Here is a 20,392-nt window from a genome sequence, read left to right on the forward strand (position 1 = left end):
AGAGTAATATAGGTGGTTCCCAGTGCTTGATATGAGAGGAGACGTGTTGTGCTAACATGTTGTTGTTGTGGTCTTCAGTCCTGAGACTGGTTTGATGCAGCTCTCCATGCTACTCTACCCTGTGCAAGCTTCTTCATCTCCCAGTACTTACTGCAACCTACATCCTTCTGTATCTTCTTAGTGTATTCATCTCTTGGTCTCCCTCTACGATTTTTACCCTCCACGCTGCCCTCTAATACTAAATTGGTGATCCCTTGATGCCTCGGAACATGTTCTACCAACCAGTCCCTTCTTCTAGTCAAATTGTGCCACAAATTTATCTTCTCCCCAATCCTATTCAATACCTCCTCATTAGTTATGTGATCTACTCATCTAATCTTCAGCATTCTTCTGTAGCACCACATTTCAAAAGCTTCTATTCTCTTCTTGTCCAAACAGTTTATCGTCCATGTTTCACTTCCATAAATGGCTACACTCCATAAAAATACTTTCAGAAATGACTTCCTGACACTTAAATCTATACTCGACGTTAACAAATTTCTCTTCTTCAGAAACGCTTTCCTTGCCATTGCCAGTCTACATTTTACGTCCTCTCTACTTCGACCATCATCAGTTATTTTGCTCCCCAAATAGCAAAACTCCTTTACTACTTTAAATGCCTCATTTCCTAATCTAATTCCCTCAGCATCACCCGACTTAATTCAACTGCATTCCATTATCCTCATTTTGCTTTTGTTGATGTCCATCTTATATCTTCCTTTCAAGACACTATCCATTCCGTTCAACTGCTCTTCCAAGTCCTTTGCTGTATCTGACAGAATGACAATGTCACTGGCGAACCTCAAAGTCTCTATTTCTTCTCCATGGATTTTAATACCTACTCCAAACTTTTCTTTTGTTTCTTTTATTGCTTGCTCAATATACAGATTGAAGAACATCGGGGAGAGGCTACAACCCTGTCTCACTCCGTTCCCAACCACTGCTTCCTTTACATGTCCCTCAACTCTTATAACTGCCATCTGGTGTCTGTACAAATTGTAAATAGCCTTTCCCTCCATGTATTTCACCCTTGTCACCTTCAGAATTTGAAAGAGAGTATTCCATTCAACATTGTCAAAAGCTTTCTTTAAGTCTACAAGTGCTAGAAACTTAGGTTGGCCTTTCCTTAATCTATCATCTAAGATAAGTCATAGGGTCAGTGTTGCCTCATGTGTTCCAATATTTCTACAGAATCGAAACTGATCTTCCCTGAGGTCAGCTTCTACCAGTTTTTCCATTCGTCTGTAAAGAATTTGCGTTAGTATTTTGCAGCTGTGACTTATTAAACTGATAGTTCAGTAATTTTTGCATCTGTCCACATCTGCTTTCTTTGGGATTGGAATTATTATATTCTTCTTGAAGTCTGAGGGTTTTTCGCCTGTCTCATATATCTTGCTCACCAGATGGTAGAGTTATGTCAGGACTGGCTCTCCCAAGTTTGTCAGTAGTTCTACTGGAATGTTGTCTACTCCTGGGGCCTTGTTTCAACTCAGGTCTTTCGGAGCTCTGTCAGACTCTTCATGCAGTATAATATCTCCCATTTCATCTTCATCTACATCCTCTTCCATTTCCATAATATTGTCCTCAAGTACCTCGCCCTTGTATAGACCCTCTATGTACTCCTTCCACCTTTCTGCTTTCCCTTCTTTGCTTAGAACTGGGTTTCCATGTGAGCACTTGATATTCATACAAGTGGTTCTCTTTTCTCCAAAGGTCTCTCTAATTTTCCTGTAGGCAGTATCTATCTTACCCCTGGTGAGACAAGCCTCTACATCCTTACATTTGTCTTCTAGCCATGCCTGCTTAGCCATTTTGCACTTCCTGTCAATCTCATTTTTGAGACATTTGTATTCTTTTTTGCCTGCTTCATTTACTGCATTTTTATATTTTCTCCTTTCATCAATTACGTTCAATTTCTCTTCTGTTACCCAAGGATTTCTACTAGCCCTTGTCCTTTTACCTACTTGATCATCTGCTGCCTTCACTATTTTATCCCTCAAAGCTACCCATTCTTCTTCTACTGTATTTCTTTCTCCCATTCCTGTCAATTGTTCCCTTATGCTCTCCCCTGAAACTCTGTACAACCTCTGGTTTAGTCAGTTTATCCAGGTCCCATCTCCTTAAATTCGCACCTTTTTGCAGTTTCTTCGGTTTTAATCTACAATTCATAACCAATAGATTGTGGTCAGAGTCCACATCTGCCCCTGGAAATGTCTTACAATTTAAAATCTGGTTCTTAAATGTCTGTCTTACCATTATATAATCTTTCTGAAACCTGTCAGTATTTCCAGGCTTCTTCCATGTATACAACCTTCTTTTATGATTCTTGAACCAAGTGTTAGCTATGATTAAGTTGTGCTCTGTGCAAAATTCTACCAGGCGGCTTCCTCTTTCATTTCTCTCCCCCAATCCATATTCACCCACTACGTTTCCTTCCCTCCCTTTTCCTACTACCGAATTTTTGTGTCCCTTCACTATCTGAATAATTTCTTTTATTTCATCATACATTTCTTCAATTTCTTCATCATCTGCAGAGCTAGTTGATATATAAACTTGTACTACTGTGGTAGGCGTGGGCTTCGTGTCTATCTTGACCACAATAATATGTTCACTGTGCTGTTTGTAGTAGCTTACCCGCACTCCCATTTTTTAAATTCATTATTAAACCTACTCTTGCATTACCCCTATTTGATTTTGTATTTATAACCCTGTATTCGCCTGACCAAAAGTCGTGTTCCTCCTGCCACCGAACTTCACTACTTGCCATTACATCTATCTTTAACCAATCCATTTCCCTTTTTAAATTTTCTAACCTACCTGCCCGATTAAGGGATCTGACATTCCACGCTCTGATCCGTAGAACGGGTTTTCTTTCTCCTGATAATGATGTCCTCCTGAGTAGTCCCCGCCCGGAGATCCGAATGGGGGACTATTTTACCTCCAGAATATTTTACCCAAGAGGACGCCATCATCATTTATTCATACAGTAAAGCTGCATGCCCTCGGGAAAAATTACAGCTGTAGTTTCCCCTTGCTTTCAGCCGTTTGCAGTACCAGCACAGCAAGGCCGTTTTGGTTAGTGTTACAAGGTCAGATCAGTCAATCATCCAGACTGTTGCCCCTGCGACTACTGAAAAGGCTGCTGCCCCTCAACATGAGAGCAATTTTTGTGTGCCAGCTGTGGTCATTTGGGTCAACTAGCTATGTTAATAGCTCACTGATGTTGCATAGTAGTAGCCATTAACTATACATCCTAACATTTTGTCACAGTGACATGCTAAAAGTCACAAAAAGCAGCTGTTGTCACATATCCTGCAGTTTTTGATTTTACAGTCCTCTTGGTGTAATGGAGATACTAAATTTTATCTGTAGTCATACAGTTATTCCAGAAGGGTTTGATCCTGCGTCCGGCCATCCTGATTTAGGTTTTCCTTGATTTCCCTAAATCGCTCTAGGCAAATGCCGGGATGGTTCCTTTGAAAGGGCACAGCCGACTTCCTTCTCCATCCTTCCCTAATCCGATGAGACCGATGACCTCGCTGTCTGGTCTCCTTCCCCAAACAACCCCCCCCCCCTCTCCCCCCTCCGAAAGGGTTTGAGAGTATCACTGTCGTTCAACAGAAATGACAATCATTATTCAAGAAATTTCTTCATATATAGGGCTTCGTTCAGGATGTTATGTATGTATTCATGTAAGATGTCTACCTCCCCAGCAGTTTCACAGTTATTAATATGAATCCAATATGATTCTAATCAACTATTTCATCAGAAGCAGTATGAATTTTGCATCTAAAGCATGTCAAATGTGCCACACACCTATAACTATGTTTAGCTTCTTCTAGCATTTCTTCTGTATAGTGTGACTTTTATTACTTAGAATGCTGGTCCAGATATCACTGCAAATGTTATATCAAGTAAACTGCACAAGAAAATATTCAGAAAAGATAGTGTGAATATGGATGTAATTTTCTTCTGTGAAATTAAGATTTAATACTAAGGGTCATTAAGTTCTAAGAATAAACTCTAAAAATTAAAGTTATGTAGTTATTCTTTGTTTATCTGCAGGTATATTTTTGCAGTTTTGGCACATACTGAAAACCACACATTACAGTACTGTAGCATACTGCTAGAAGAACCAAAATAAAACAGTGCAGCCCATTCCCATTTTTATCAGTGTGCTGCAAAATTTTGTTTTGCCTCCTCTAGCATTATGCTGTTGTACTGAGGACCAGGGATTTCAGTGTGTACCTGTATCAGGACTGCAGAGTTGCACCAATAAATGAACAAAAATGTAACAGCATAGCTTAATTTTTTGAGATAACAGTTATAACTTTTACTATATGTTGTATACTGAAACAGTAAGGAAGCTCACAGTAGGGCATAATATACAAAGTTGGTTCCCAAATGAAATTCTGCATCTTACAGCTTTTTTGTAGTATACAATAAATATTCTCTTAAGCATACTCTTAACTTCACTAAGATAAATTGCAAGCGACATTTAGAGCATGAATTTTTTTATTAGCAATGATATTTCCCCACGTACCATGTGTTAGAAATTTTCACCATAGAGATTGGTTTGCATGGTGATAAACTCCATCGTCAAAAAATAATTCATCTTCTGTGATGCATGAAGTAAATTTATTCGGTGTAGAAATAATATCACTTTGATGCTGTCAGATGAAACAGTATGTTCCAAAATTACTCTGATAGTAGAACAACAAACTAAAACTGCAAAAGTTGCAGAACATTATAGTAACTTAGTTAATACTCTATTTCATCTACATCTGCATACAGCTGTACTCAGAAAACCAGGGCGCTGATAACTACGAAGTTTAGTGCCACACAAACCCAATATCATCATCATCATCATCGGCAAACCAATGTGGAAAGCATGCTAGAGGGTACTTCCCATTGTACCCATTATTATGGCTTTTCCTGTCCCAATCACATACGAAATACAAGAAGAATTATTGCTTAAATGCCTCTGTATGCATAATAATTAGACTAATCCTGTCTTCACCATCCCTGTGGGTGCGATATGTAGGGAGTTCTAGTGTATTTCTTGATTCATTACATAAGATTATTGCTTGAAGTGTACTAAGTATGCTTTTATGGGCTAGTTTGCACTTTTCATAATGTGGGTTTGCCAGTTCACTTCTTTTAGCTTCTCCATGACATTCTTGAATGAGTCAGACAAACCTGTGACCATTTATGCTGCCCTGCTTTGTACACATCCAATATCCTCTGTTAGTCCTATTTAATACAGTTCTCCTACACTTGAGAAATATTTTATGATGATTTGTACAAGTGTTTTGTAATCAATCTCATTTATAGACTGATTAAATTTCCATAGTAGTCTGCCAACAAAGCTAAGCCTGAAGTCAAGAAACACTGCACCTACCTAACTGCCTTGATCCATGGCTTTCAAGATGTCGTGTGAGATAAGTACGAGTTGTGTTTCACGTGACTGATGTTTTGGGAATCCATGCCAAACATCGAGGAAGTCACCTTATTATATTTGAACGTGGAATATGTTCTAAGTGTTTACAAGAAATGAAAGTCAAGGATATTGGACATTACTTTTGTGGATCACTTCAGCTGCCTTTTGTGTAGACTGGTGTGACCTGTGCTTTCTGCCAACCACTGGTCTCAGTGTTTTGTTTGAGAGGTATACATTAAACTGTTGTTAAAAGAGGGAATAAGTGAGTCCCAATTTTGGTATAGAATAAGACAAGGGTTTCATTTGGCACTGAAACTTTGTTCAAGCTTTAGCCATTTCTCAACACCACTGGCAACAATGCATTTTATTTCATTCATCTTTGTAGTGGTACAAGGATTTAACTGGGGCAATATTGTGGATTTTCCATTGTAATGGAACATTTAAAAATTGAGTTCAGTATTTCTGCTTTTGCTTTGCTACCCTCAATTTCAGTTTCTGTCTCATCCATGAGTGCCTGGACACTAAATTTGTTGCTACTAACAGTCTTTACATATGACCGGAATTTCTTCAGGTTTTGTGACAGATCTGATCATATTCTGTTGTTGTAGTTGTTGAATGCTTCAAGCATTACCTTCTTGACAGAAACGTGCTTGCACATAAATACAAATACATTATAAAAGCTCGATCTGAGCAATAAATGGGAGGCTATTTTGCCAATATTTATTTATTTACTCATCCAAGATTCCAGTTTGCAAGATTAGGGCCTTCATTCCCTCTCTTACGTCTAACCAGACTTCCTTAATGAGTCAACATTATAGTTTTTTAATAGTTGATTCATCAATAGATCACTTACAAACTGATGTCATGCATGGCATCTTACCTGAAAAAGGAAACAATTTATTTTCAGAAAAATTCATGCCTACAGTAATATTATCTTATATAAAAAATACTTTTACATTATTCATTTGTACCACATCACTTATCAACTCTCTCTCTCTCTCTCTTTCTCTCTTTCTCTCTTTCTCTCTCTCTCGCCCGCTTGCTCGTGCGACTGACATCAAGACCTGGATGATACTTCTGGTGTTCTATTGAATTCTCCATGTTGTTCCCTTGGCCTGTCTGAAAAACTGTGAGACATCCTCACCACAGTTAATGAGAATATGGAAAGGGGTTGGAATTATCCATCACAAATCCTGAGCATAGAATGTTACTGTAAGAATCATTGTAAAACTGTGACCATTTACTGTACAATGAAAGTTATTTATTATTAAATAATGTTAATTTTTTATGAGTCCCTACTGTGTTATCAAAATAATAATTGACTTTGTAGTATGAATTATTTATAATGTGTGTTTTAAGTGACATTTTAAATATTTGGATTTTAGTTCTCTCTTTCATCTCTTTGGGAAATTTATTATGCATTTTCATTTCCTTGTAGGAAATACTGTTTTGTGGTTTTGCTTACTCTTGGCAAATAATAATAATAATAATAATAATAATAATAATGAAATTATCATGACATTTTGGGTAGGAAACTCCTTCTCCGGTTGATCATCCCCCTAGTGCAAGGTTGTTGTTGGTTTTTTGTGATCCACTTCAGTGAGCTGTGTGTCAATGATGATGAAATGATAATGAGGGCAACATACAGTACACCCAATCCCCAAGCAGATAAAATCTCCAACCATGTTCCCGACACTGAGTCGACCATGCTGACTACTCAGCTATGGAGGCTGACATAATAACAATAATAATAATAATCATGATAATAATATACCATAGCAAATATATCAAATTTACAAAATACCAGTGTTATAACATTCTCTTAAGCAATTTCCTCCCTACATTCTTGCAGAATGTAAGTAGTGACTTCTTACAGAAACATGTGGTGGCAAAACAGAAATGAGCAGAATTGGAGATGAAGTTGATTGGTCAGAGGAAGACTTAGGAATAAGGTAAAATTAGTGGATGAAAACAAACAGAGAGGATGAGAAAAGCATAGATAGCTACAGTTTGACAGAAATACTGGTACCCTGTGGACAAGAAGAAATAATCTGGGATATTCTAAGAGGGAAGCTATGCCAGTGGTACGGATATAGATTTAATCTCCTTTTGAAGGCAGTATGATTTTGGATAAGATGCAGGTTACAGGATAGTTTGGTCCACAGTTGTTTGGTTGAGGTTGGTGAGAAGATGGGGAAAGGTGTAGCTAAGATGGCAAATGTATCTGACCTGGTATTGCAGTTCTGGAATAATTGTAGAATTTGATACATGAGAAGATGTATTGAAGACACGAATCATTAATAAAACAGTGAAGTAGACGGAGCCTTTGAAAGTCATGTTACCCAGTGGGTTGGATCCAACGTAAGGAGCATAGGAATGAGTAATTTGATCAAACAACTCAGTGTTATGCACTTGGATGTATTCATAACTGATATTGCTGACGAGCCATTTCAGCAGAGGTTAAAGTGCAGAAAGCAGTGATGGCATATGTTGTCTCTTATGTTGAGTACACGGAGGAGAAGAATATGGCATATGCCATTCTACTAAGTTGGAGAGCTAAATTTATTGCCAATACTAAACAGTATTCAGTGACAGTGCCATGATTCTCCCTCAACTCAGTTTTTATATGAACTGTAGTCACTTAAAAAAAGTTTTTAACACTGCATGATACCCATCTTTAACTATTTACATAAAACCAGTGTGCCACCAAACACACTGAACTGTACCAACAGTTCTTCTGTATGTAATATTACTGTTCATCTGATACACTCAGCACACAGCCTGTACTCTTCACTGTGCACTATGCTATATCACTTGACTGATCAAAATATTGCTGATGGTCACAAAAGCACCCAGTTAGTGCTTGTATTTTAATCTGGAAGCCCCTGTCTACATCTCCATTGGAATCACTGTCCTCTCACCTGGGAAAAGACACATATCACCCCACTGGGTTGTTTGTGTCCACAAAGTGGCCATGCCACATCTAACACTGACTGTTCGTGAGGTCCCATACATAGCTTCATGGTGTACCAGCTTGGAGAGGGCTTCTTTTTCTTACCTTTCAACCAACTCAGGACTCCAACTGCTGTGCAGACAAACCCCTAGACTGCGTGATGGTCCTGCGTATGGCACACAACCTGTTATCCAAGTGATAGTGCAAGAGCATGGCTAACATAGCCAGCTGGATGAGGGAAACAAGACACTTCATGAATTACAAATTCATGGCACAATACTAAAACAATAAGCAATATAATCTCAAGTGACATTTGCATATAACAGTCAGTAAGTTCAAAACTCTTGTAAGCCAACTCTAATAAGGTAGAAAATAATTCATCAACTAATTTGTGGAACAGTGACTAATGTAGCAGAATTAACTGAAGAAGTAGAATAATTTCTTTCAGAACTTTTAAGGTAGTTCAGTGTGAAGGAAAAAATTCAGTGGCACACAATGTGAAGAAATAGGAAGTGTTAAGGCTTTGCAGTTATTACACAGTGAAAAAAGTCATGCCATACCTTGATCAGAAGTCATATAATATTGCCAAGAAATATGATGCTGTTTAGTAATTTCTAGCTGTGGCCTGCCCTCATTCTTTTAATTTTCCCTGAGACTGATTTGCTAACATGGCCCAATTGTTCAAACTGCTGAAGGTAACTGAAGACAACTTTTCAGTCTCATTCTACCTTCATAATTTTTCCAAGAACAATCTATGTATCTACTAGCAGCATTCTGTGCAAATATAATTAGATATACCTGTCCTTTTTTCCCCCTAAGGTAAGTCTTTCCGCTCCCGGGATTGGAATGACTCCTTACCCTCTCCCTTAAAACCCACATCCTTTCGTCTTTCCCTCTCCTTCCCTCTTTCCTGACAAAGCAACCGTTTGTTGCGAAAGCTTGAATTTTGTGTGTATGTTTGTGTTTTTTTTGTGTGTCTGTCGACCTGCCAGCGCTTTTGTTTGGTAAGTCTCATCATCTTTGTTTACAGATATAATTAGATATTAAGACTAATGTGCAGAGAATGACATAATAAGTGTGTGTGATTAATGAAATATCTGGCATCATCCACAGGTAAAGAAGGTGGCTGGTGATGGTTCTTTATCTGCTAGCAACCATAATGGTGCTTCGGATGAACAGGAGAAAGGCCTTATTACAAAAATAAACCCTGTCCAGAAGCCTCCAAGGCGTATTGATTCGGCCTCATCCACAGGAGATCTCGCTGAAGTCAAAATGACATTGATTGATAATGGTTCTGTCCTGTGTGAGTACTCGGTTAAATATTATCATAATATTTTACATTCCCATTACTTCAGATATTATTAAACTATTTGACAGAAATCCTTTTAAATATTCACATAATGATACGTGGAAAAATAGTTAATCAGTATATTTATGACTGTTGCTACTGTTGTCATCACAGTCTTCATCAGACAGCTCCCTCCACCATGGACACACACACACACACACACACACACACACACACACACACACACACACACACACACACAAACCTATATACTCATACACAACTGATATATGAGCTAGAGTCAAGTTGTTTGTGTGCCTGTACCGATCAGCCAGCCTTTGCTGTGCCTATACAATGAGTGGCAGCCTTACCTCATTTCATTGTTTATAAATTATCAGGAGTTGAGTGTCTATGATGATATTTTATTATGTTGAATGTTAAATCTTTGACTTCAATTAAAAGAAATGAGGAAAGCTAACTAGCCACTGTAGCTGATCGACGCTTGCGATGAAGTCACACGTAATGGCACGGAGATGTCAATAGCTTTTGGGCTACCATTCTTTTTCTAGTTTAAGACCTCATCTAATCTCACAGATTCTCAGCCCAAGGATTCTCACAAATAATCAATGTGTCTTATTCCACCTCCTGAGAAACCTCGTGTATTTGTTTGGTTTGTATCTTTCTCCGTTGGCAGGATATTTTGTCCTGCACTTTGCACAATTCCCTGAATTTTATGTCAGACATTTTCATGAATTGCATGTCCTATTCTTGTACCCATGTGACAAATTTTGTCTCTCTAGCAATTTCCATTTCCTGATGTTTTTTGCTCAGAACTTTTCGTTTTCAGAGCATTTCCTCAATTCTACCTCTATATTCTGCTCTGTAATTGCTCCTCACTTATGATAACTATTTTCATTGAGAATTCTTCTTGTGACTCTACTGTAGTTTCTTGCTAACTTCTTTCACATTCATTGCTATCAAAATGGTCATGGTTGTGGTCAGATTATTTAATATTCTGTTCGTCAGTAGCTTGTTTAGCTGCTCATCCATATTCATATCTGCAAAATATTATTTAATTTACTTCAAGAGATAGCTGCCTTCACTATTTATCCTTATAAACCAATCAAAGAAATTAATTTTTCATCAAGCTGCAACATAAAATTATAGCGCAACATTCAAATATGTATGCTGTAGCATAGTGCACTCATAGTCCTGCCTGACCAACGCCATGGTAGCATTGCCCTTGGCCAAGAGTAAGATAATACTATCAGGAGTCACCCTAAGTGAATGCAAAGCAAGCCTCTCAGCTGTTTCAGTATTACTCTTTGGTGAACCTATTTCGACGTGTGTTGACTTGTCACTTTTTATTCAGTGGCTAGTTCTATAAGCAGACAGATGGAGTTGCAATAGGGAGCCCTTTGTCACTTATTGTTGTTAATCTGTTTAAGGAACATTTTGAGGAATGTGCCTTTGAGTCAGTCACATTGAAACCTATGTACTTTTCCTAGGTATGTAGATGATTCGGTCATGTGCTTACAGCTATGTGGATAGTATTATTAATGAATCTCTTGAGACTATGTTAGCAAGTTAGCTTGTAAATAGAGATGTAGGTCTTTGCTTAAATTCTGCATGGAATCTTGCTCTCTCCGTGGTCAAACAACAGAGGGCTACCCTTCACCCTATCGTAATTAATACATACTATTGATAACTTCTTACTTGGGTCATCTCTGGTTGCGTGCTTTCTCTCTCTCTCTCTCTCTCTCTCTCTCTCTCTCTCTCTCTCTCTCTCTCTCTCTCTCTCTCTCTCTCTCTCGCTCTCCCCCCCCCCCCCTTTTCCCCCTCTCTCTCCCTCTCATTTTGAGGAATTTTGAATGAACTGATTGGCGATCACTGAAATTTCTGTGCCACCATTTGATAGCCCTCTGCTCAGGATCTGTGATTACAGATAGCTTGAGAAAATTTCTTTTAATGCATAATTAAATAAATTAAATTCATTATTTTTCTTTAATAAAAGGAAGTCAAGAACAAAAAGTATACAGAGACATTTTACAGACATCAAAGTGGAATTTGTCTCAGAGAGAGCCTCAGTACAAAGGATCCTTACATAAAAAGTAAACATAACTAGCCTAAACTTTGCTTTGGGATGCCGTATCTTTTTCTTTTTCTTTTTTTAATTAAATAGTCACAAAAACTAAAACAAATCAATTTATGCCCACACAGAAGATCATGATAAGTTACTTAACTAAAAGCCTTAATGGAAAAGTGTCATTCATTGTTGAGTGTTGGTAAGCCTAGTTGTCTGTCCACGAGAAACCTTACTATACTTCACAATTATACATGCAGATTTGTAACACAGCGAACAAAAATAAAGGGAACAGGGATATTAAACTTTCTGCAGTTATTTAGCAACAGAAAATGATTTACCAGTCACCAATCCTATTGACATAAAATGTTTAGAGCAACACACTTTCACTGCACTGGTTGGTGGTGGACAGGGGTGCATGTGATCAAGCTGGTGAAACTGACAACTGAGCCAGCCCATCTGTGGCCAACATACTTGTGGAAAGGGGGAAGGGGGAGCAGCTGAGTAGATAGCCAGTTGGCTGCGGCCACTTCCAGTGCCTAAAATTTCAGTCCGTATAGTCCCTGGGCTCTCAGGGATATCCAACCACACATGGCTGTTGCCACTCTAAACTGTTTGTTAGCAGCCCACCACTTCTATCACTGCAGTTTGTTGAGCCTCCTCTATGCAGTTTGTTGAGCCTCCTCTATGTGAACTGCTAGTGACAAACAAGCTACGGTGGTTCTGTTGTGAGCAGATTTCCTCAAGTTCCAGGCTTTTAATATACAAACATTCAAATAAATGACATAACAATACTTACAGTACAGTAAACAAACTCTCTGTGGTATTCCAAATTTCATGGCTGTGTTTCTTTCTCAGTGGTGCCATTCAGAAAAATCTCTAGCTCATTGATACAGGTAATTCTAGTTTCCATAGACTATATCTTAACTTTAATGCTTATTTACATTGCATTTTGCATTTTTCCCTTTTTTCTAGAAGAATATAATTCAATTCCCTTTTTACCATTACTTCCTTCCCCACTTTCTTGTATTTGCAAATGAATGTTCCTTTTTAAAGCTATGCTTTTTAAAAAGGATCTATCAGAGAGAATGTCTTTCTTGAGAATAATTGGCTGGTTTTATTTTCTTCACTAATTATTCTCTCCTGTAATTGCGCGAGTTGCTAGCTGAAGTGGAAGAGAGAAATGGTCACCGTCCACTGGGCTGTCACTCTGTTCTAGAGCTTCCATTGCATCATTCTTACATTTTAGTAATCAATTTTTTTATCTTGTTTATCCTCTTAAAGTCTTGTCAGGCTGTTTTATTGACTATAATGGTTTCTGGTTACCACAAAATTGTCTCTTATTCCTCCTCATTCTGCTCTTTTTCTCACTTATTCCTCTGGTACTCTCCCTTTCTCTCTGACTTGCATCGTGCTCGGCCTTTTCGGCAACTCATTGTTGACAGAGGTATTCTCCTAAGCTTCCCTCTTGCTTCTCATAGTGGAACTTCTAGAGACTGTCTTACAGTTTACTAACTTAGATCTTAAATAAATAGAACACAGTACTCATATGATAATGGTAATAAAACTTTAGTTGGCAGTTAATGCTGTTTGCTTACCCAGTGGTAATTAAGATTCACAATAAATTTCACCACTTCTGTTATTTTGGCAGTGAGTAGGCACATCCTAAAATACTAACAGATGGAGAACTAAGTTGAACTGTGCCAAAATGAAATTGCCACACTCACCTCTCATTACATGCTCTTATTTGACCTAATCAGGCTGCTGGAGAGAACAGGTCCACCTCAGTGCATGGTGTCACTTGCCATTTTCTTTCTCCTCATTCACCAACAAATCTGGCTTACATCCATCATCAGTTTCAGTAGTATAAGTTTTGTCTCTGCACACAAAGGAGACACAACAAGAAAAGCTGAAGTATTAAATTTTGCATTTGAGAAATTCCTACACAGGAGGATCATACAAACATATCATTGTTTGACCATCGCACAGAATCCTGTATGGAGGACATAGTAATAAGCATTCCTGGTGTAGAGAAACAACTGAAAGAGTTGAAAACAAGTAAGCTACAAGGTCCAGATGGAATCGCAATTTGATTTCATAGAGAATACTGTATGGCATTGGTCTCTCGCTTAGTTGCAAATCTCTCTTCCTGTGTAAATTCCCAGGTGAGTGAAAAAAAGTGCATGTAACACTAGTACATGATAAAGGGTAAAGAAATCGACCCACAAAATTACAGTTCACTATCCTTAACATTGGTTTGCTGCAGGATTTTTGAACATTTTCTAGGTTTGAATATAATAAATTTCCTTGAGGCAAAAATGGTTCTGTCTGTAAATCAGGACTGATTTAGAAAGCATCACTCATGTGAAACTCAGATTACCCTTGTCTCACACAGTATCCTTGAACTGTGGAAGAAGAGTAACAGACATATTCCATATCCCTAGATTTCTGGAAAGCATTTGATGCAGTGCCTCAGTGCAGACTGTTAACGAAAGTTGGAGCATATGGAACAGGTTTCCAGATGCGAAGGCTTCTTATGTAATATAATCCCTGTACTTTGTCCTGGATGGTGCATATTTGTCAGAGACAGGGGTATAGTCAGCAGTGCCTCAGGGAAGTTTGATAGGACTGCTCTTGTTCTGTATATACACAAATAATCAGACAGGTATGGTGAGCAGCAATGAAGGAAAATGTAAGTTAATGCAGATGAGTAGGAAAACCAAGCCTGTAATATTCAAATACAGTATATATGGAGTGCTACTTGGCACAATCATGACAATTCAGTATCTAGGCATAATGTTGCAAAGTGATATGAAATGAAATGAGCATGTAAGGTTAGCAGTAGGGAAGGCAAGTGGCTGACTTTGGTTCATTGGGGGAATTCTAGAAAAGCGTAGCTAATCCATAAAAGAGATCGCATATAAAATCTGTTGTGACTCATTCTTGAGTACTATTTGAGTGTCTGCCATACGCTTCAGGCTGGATTAAAGGAAGACATTGAAGCAGTTCAGACATGTTTTTCTAGATTTGTTACCGGCCCGGAAGATTTGTTCAACATGAAAGTATTACAGAGATTCTTCATGATCTCAGATGGGAATCCCTGGAGGGAAAAAAACATTTTTAATGAAGCACTATTGAGAAATTTAGAGAACCAGCATTTGTCACTGACTGCGTGATTCTGCTGCTGGCAGCATAAATTTTGTGTATGGACCACAAAACAAGATGCAAAATATTAGGGCTCATATGGAGGCATATAGGCATTCATTTGCCCCTTGCTCCATTTGTGAGTGGAACAGGAAAGGGAATGATTGGTAGTTGTACAAGATATCATGTGCCATGTACCACATGGTCATTTGAGAAGATGTAGATGTAGATGTAGATGTAGATGTAGATACAGATATAGATATAGATATATGGCTCCAAATGTATCACCCAAAAAAGGAACATGCCATTCACTGCACTAGAAATGAAAGCTCAAATTCACAAGATTTGAAATTCCCCTTTATTTCATCAAATAGATTTGTGTATATTTATGATGGCTTGATGAAGTGCCCTTGCATTAAAAACATGTACTGCATATACCAGTTGTTGTATGTTGCCCTCACAGGTAATAATCATACATACTAATGTTGGTGGAAAGCATAGACCATGGCATTGATCCTCACCAATATAGCACAGATTCAGTACGTCTACAATAACTGCTCACTAAAATTGTTTTTGAAAATTTGTTTTTTCTTCTCTTCCAAATACTGCCAATGTGCAATCAGAGTGAAGATACAAACAACATATATCCTATTAGTGGAATATATCTAGGGCAGCAATTCTTATTTTGCTAATTATCGGCAGGTGAAAGACCATGATCTAGTTACATAAACTATTGCTGAAGTAACTTCCATGTGGGACTACAGGAGTCATTGTAGGGAATGATTATGTGTTGTGTGATGATATCTGAATTTTATTTGACAGCCCAGTGAAAGTGTTCACTATAGACAGATGTGTCAGCAAATCTCAGCGTAGGGCTTGACCCAGCATTTGTGTTGCTACAGTTCCTGTCTCAGTAATTTGATGATGAATAGCAGCAAAAGTTGGATTATTTGCCTGTTTTCTTCCTGGAACCACATTTTGATACAGCCCCGTGTTCATTACCATTCAGATGGTCTGCACAAAAATCATATTTGCTTGCTCACATAATGAATATCCTATCTTAATTAAATGGAACATTTATCAGCTAGTTTGCTATCACTATGCTCATGAAATGTTTCATGAACACAAATCTCAAATGTACACACATGTCACATTTAAGTGTGCTGTAAGAATACAATGAGTGCATCAGCACTATGACTTACATCACTTGCATGTTTTGTGATGATATTGACTTTCACCAGTGTTATCACAAAGTTAATTTCATATATTGATTGGAAGCTTCAGTTGCTTGGATATATGTCTTTGTTTGGCCTGTGATTTACTTGTTTTGTGAACACTTTTTTTCAAAACATCTTGTAGATGGTATAAAAGTTAAAATTTATTTTCTGATTATCATTAACCTTTGGCTTACTGATGTCCATCAGGGTTACTGCAGATGCAGTTCTTTCTGTTTCAGATTTTTAACTCTCAGTTTCAAACTAAAATGATTGATTTAAATTTGAATAAATTACCCTTTGTCAATATTTTAGACCTTGTTTCATAATATGTTGATAAATTTGTTGGATGAAAGTTCCTGGCAGATTAAAACTGAGTGCTGGAATCTACATCTACGTCTACATCTACATCCATACTCCACAAGCCACCTGACGGTGTGTGGCGGAGGGTACCTTGAGCACCTCTATCGGTTCTCTCTTCTATTCCAGTCTCGTATTGTTTGTGGAAAGAAGGATTGTCGGTATGCCTCTGTGTGGACTCTAATCTCTCTGGTTTTATCCTCATGGTCTCTTCGCGAGATATACGTAGGAGGGAGCAGTATACTGCTTGACTCCTCAGTGAAGGTATGCTCTCGAAACTTCAAAAAAAGCCCGTACTGAGCTACTGAGTGTCTCTCCTGCAGAGTCTTCCATTGGAGTTTATCTATCATCTCCGTAACACTTTCGCAATTAATAAATGATCCTGTAACGAAGCGCGCTGCTCTCCGTTGGAACTTCTCTATCTCTTCTATGAACCCTATCTGTTACGGATCCCACACTGCTAAGCAGTATTCAAGCAGTGTGCGAACAAGCATACTGTAATGTACTTCCTTTGTTTTTGGATTGTATTTCCTTAGGATTCTCCCAATGAATCTCAGTCTGGCATCTGCTTTACTGACGATCAACTTTATATGATCATTCCATTTCAAATCACTCCTCATGCGTACTCCCAGATAATTTATGGAATTAACTGCTTCCATTTGCTGACCTGCTATATTGTAGCTAAATGATATGAGATCTTTCTTTCTATATATTCACAGCACATTACACTTATCTACATTGAGATTCAATTGCCATTCCCTGCACCATTCGTCAATTCGCTACAGATCCTCCTGCATTTCAGTACAATTTTCCATTGTTACAACCTCTCGATATACTACAGCATCATCCGCAAAAAGCCTCAGTGAACTTCCGATGTCATCCACAAGGTCATTTATGTATATTGTGAATAGCAACGGTCCTACGACACTCCCCTGCGGCACACCTGAAATCACTCTTACTTCGGAAGAGTTCTCTCCATTGAGAATGACATGCTGTGTTCTGTTATCTAGGACCTCTTCAATCCAATCACACAATTGGTCTGATAGTCCATATGCTCTTACTTTGTTAATTAAGCATCGTAAGTGCCATCTGCTTCACGTCTGCTGTGCAGCGAGCTAACTTAATTTAAGTATTAACTGTATTTTTTTACTTGTCACTTCTTCTTCCGTGTGTTTTTGCTTTTAGGAAGCTTTAATTGTCGAGTGCTAGTAATAGTGTTCCATAGATTTCGTGTTTGTTTTGAATACAGTCAGAGAGAGCCCCTTTAGTCAGCCATAGTGCCAGTAATGCTAGTGTTTGTTTTCAATACAGTCCAGAGACAGGTAGTGCTATTTTCATTGTTATCTACAAGAAGTGGCTAGCAACCACAGTTTAGTCAACAATCAGCTGCCTTTAGTGAATTAGCAGTCTAGTTAAAAGTTGATTAACTCTCTACAGTAAATTGATTTTTTGGGATGGATAGGATGTGTGACTGCTGTGTATGGATGCAGGAGGAGTTGGCCACTGTTCGCGAACAGCTGAATGTGTTGATGGCTGTGGTCAGCCATCTTCAGGCTGCTGCCTCGGAGTGTAGCCATAGTGGGGAGTCTGGTGCATCGTATGGTACACCCTAGATGTTACGTGCTTCACCCACTGTCCCTGCTGTCGAGACATCTTTGCAGGTACTGGGCGCGGTTGGGCCACCCTCTCCCCAAGGGGAGCGGGTTCAGCGGCGTTCATGGTGCACGAGGCGGAGGGTCAATGTAGCATCGCCTGCTCTGCCTGTGAGTGGACATGTGGCCGCTCCTTCAGCAAGGTCCAAGCAGGCACACGGGGGGGAGGGGTTTATTAGTTATTGGGAGCTCCAACGTTAGGCGGGTGATGGAGCCCCTTAGGGAAATAGCCGAAAGGTCGGGGAAGAAGGCCAGTGTTCACTCTGTCTGCTTTTCAGGGGGTCTCATCTGAGATGTGGAGAAGGCCCTGCCGGCAGCGATAGAGAGCACTGGGTGCACCCAACTGCAAATTGTTGCTCATGTCGGTACCAATGACTCCAGCCGTCTGGGTTCAAAGGTCATCCTCAGTTCCTACAGGCGGTTGGCGGAATTGGTGAAGGCGGAAAGCCTCGCTCGCAGGGTGGAGTCAGAGCTAATTATTTGTAGTATCGTTCCCAGAACCGATCACGGTCCTCTGGTTTGGAGCCGATTGGAAGGCTTAAACCAGAGGCTCAGACGATTCTGCGGAGATCTGGGGTGCAAATTTCTCGACCTCCGCTATTGGGTGGAGAAATGAAGGGTCCCCCTGAATAGGTCAGGCATGCACTACAACCCGGAAGCGGCTACAAGGGTAGCGGAGTACATGTGGAGTGCACATATGGGTTTTTTTAGGTTAGAGAACTACCTCCCTAGGCCCGACAAGACGCCTCCTGAGACGCGGCAAGGTAGGAGTAGGCAAAATGCAACTGGGAATAACAATATTAATATGCTAATAGTAAACTGCAGGAGCATCTGTAGAAAGGTCCCTGAACTGCTGTCATTAATAAACGGTCACAACGCCCATATAGTACTAGGGACAGAAAGTTGGCTGAAACCAGACGTAAACAGTAATGAAATCCTAAACTCAGATTGGAATGTATACCGCAGAGACAGGCTGGACAGTGAAGGGGGAGGCGTGTTTATAGCGATAAGAAATGCAATAGTATCGAAGGAAATTGACGGAGAAATATGTGAAATAATTTGGGTGAAGGTCACGGTTAAAGCAGGCTCAGACATGGTAATTGGATGTCTTTATAGGCCCCATGGCTCAGCAGCTGTTGTGGCTGAGCACCTGAAGGATAATTTGGAAAATATTTCGACTAGATTTCCCCAGCATGTTATGGTTCTGGGTGGAGATTTTAATTTGCCGGATATAGACTGGGAGACTCAAACGTTCATAACGGGTGACAGGGACAAAGAATCCAGTGAAATTTTTTAAAGTGCTTTATCAGAAAACTACCTTGAGCAGTTAAACAGAGAACTGACTCGTGGCAATAACATATTAGACCTTCTGGTGACAAACAGACCCAAACTATTTGAAACAGTTAACACAGAACAGGGAATGAGCGATCATAAAGCGATTACTGCATTGATGATTTCAGCCATAAATAGAAATATTAAAAAAGGTAGCAAGATTTTTCTGTTTAGCAAAAGTCACAAAAAGCAGATTACAGAGTACCTGATGGCTCAACACAAAAGTTTTGTCTCAAGTACAGATAGTGTTGAGGATCAGTGAACAAAGTTCAAAACCATCGTACAATATGCGTTAGATGAGTATGTGCCAAGCAAGATCGTAAGAGATGGAAAAGAGCCACCGTGGTACAACAACCGAGTTAGAAAACTGCTGCAGAAGCAAAGGGAACTTCACAGCAAACATAAACATAGCCAAAGCCTTGCAGACAAACAAAAATTATGCGAAGCAAAATGTAGTGTGAGGAGGGCTATGCAAGAGGCGTACAATGAATTCGGAAGTAAAGTTCTATGTACTGACTTGGCAGAAAATCCTAAGAAATTTTGGTCTTATGTCAAAGCGGTAGGTGGATCAAAACAAAATGTCCAGACATTCTGTGACCAAAATGGTACTGAAACAGAGGATGACAGACTAAAGGCCGAAATACTAAATGTCTTTTTCCAAACAAAGTTGTTTCACAGAGGAAGACTGCACTGTAGTTCCTTCTCTAGATTGTCGCACAGATGACAAAATAGTAGATATCGAAATAGATGACAGAGGGATAGAGAAACAATTAAAATCGCTCAAAAGAGGAAAGGCCGCTGGAACTGATGGGATACCAGTTCGATTTTACACAGAGTATGTGAAGGAACTTGCCCCCCTTCTTGCAGCAGTGTACCGTAGGTCTCTA

At 39.1% G+C, this 20,392-nt stretch overlaps 1 protein-coding gene across 3 annotated transcripts in view; it reads left to right on the forward strand.

Annotated features, from left to right (window-relative positions):
* The window catches only part of LOC126094635 (leucine-rich repeat-containing protein 24-like), a 377,583-nt gene that overhangs the window by 351,039 nt on the left and 6,152 nt on the right, over positions 1 to 20,392 (forward strand). For all 3 annotated transcript variants that reach the window (XM_049909123.1, XM_049909124.1, XM_049909122.1), the window contains one exon: positions 9,546 to 9,735. In XM_049909123.1, coding sequence (XP_049765080.1) covers positions 9,546 to 9,735 — 190 coding nt within the window. The remainder of the gene's footprint in view (positions 1 to 9,545; positions 9,736 to 20,392) is intronic.

This window comes from Schistocerca cancellata, chromosome 8, assembly GCF_023864275.1.
Source record: "Schistocerca cancellata isolate TAMUIC-IGC-003103 chromosome 8, iqSchCanc2.1, whole genome shotgun sequence".
Classification (NCBI taxonomy): Eukaryota; Metazoa; Arthropoda; class Insecta; order Orthoptera; family Acrididae; genus Schistocerca; species Schistocerca cancellata.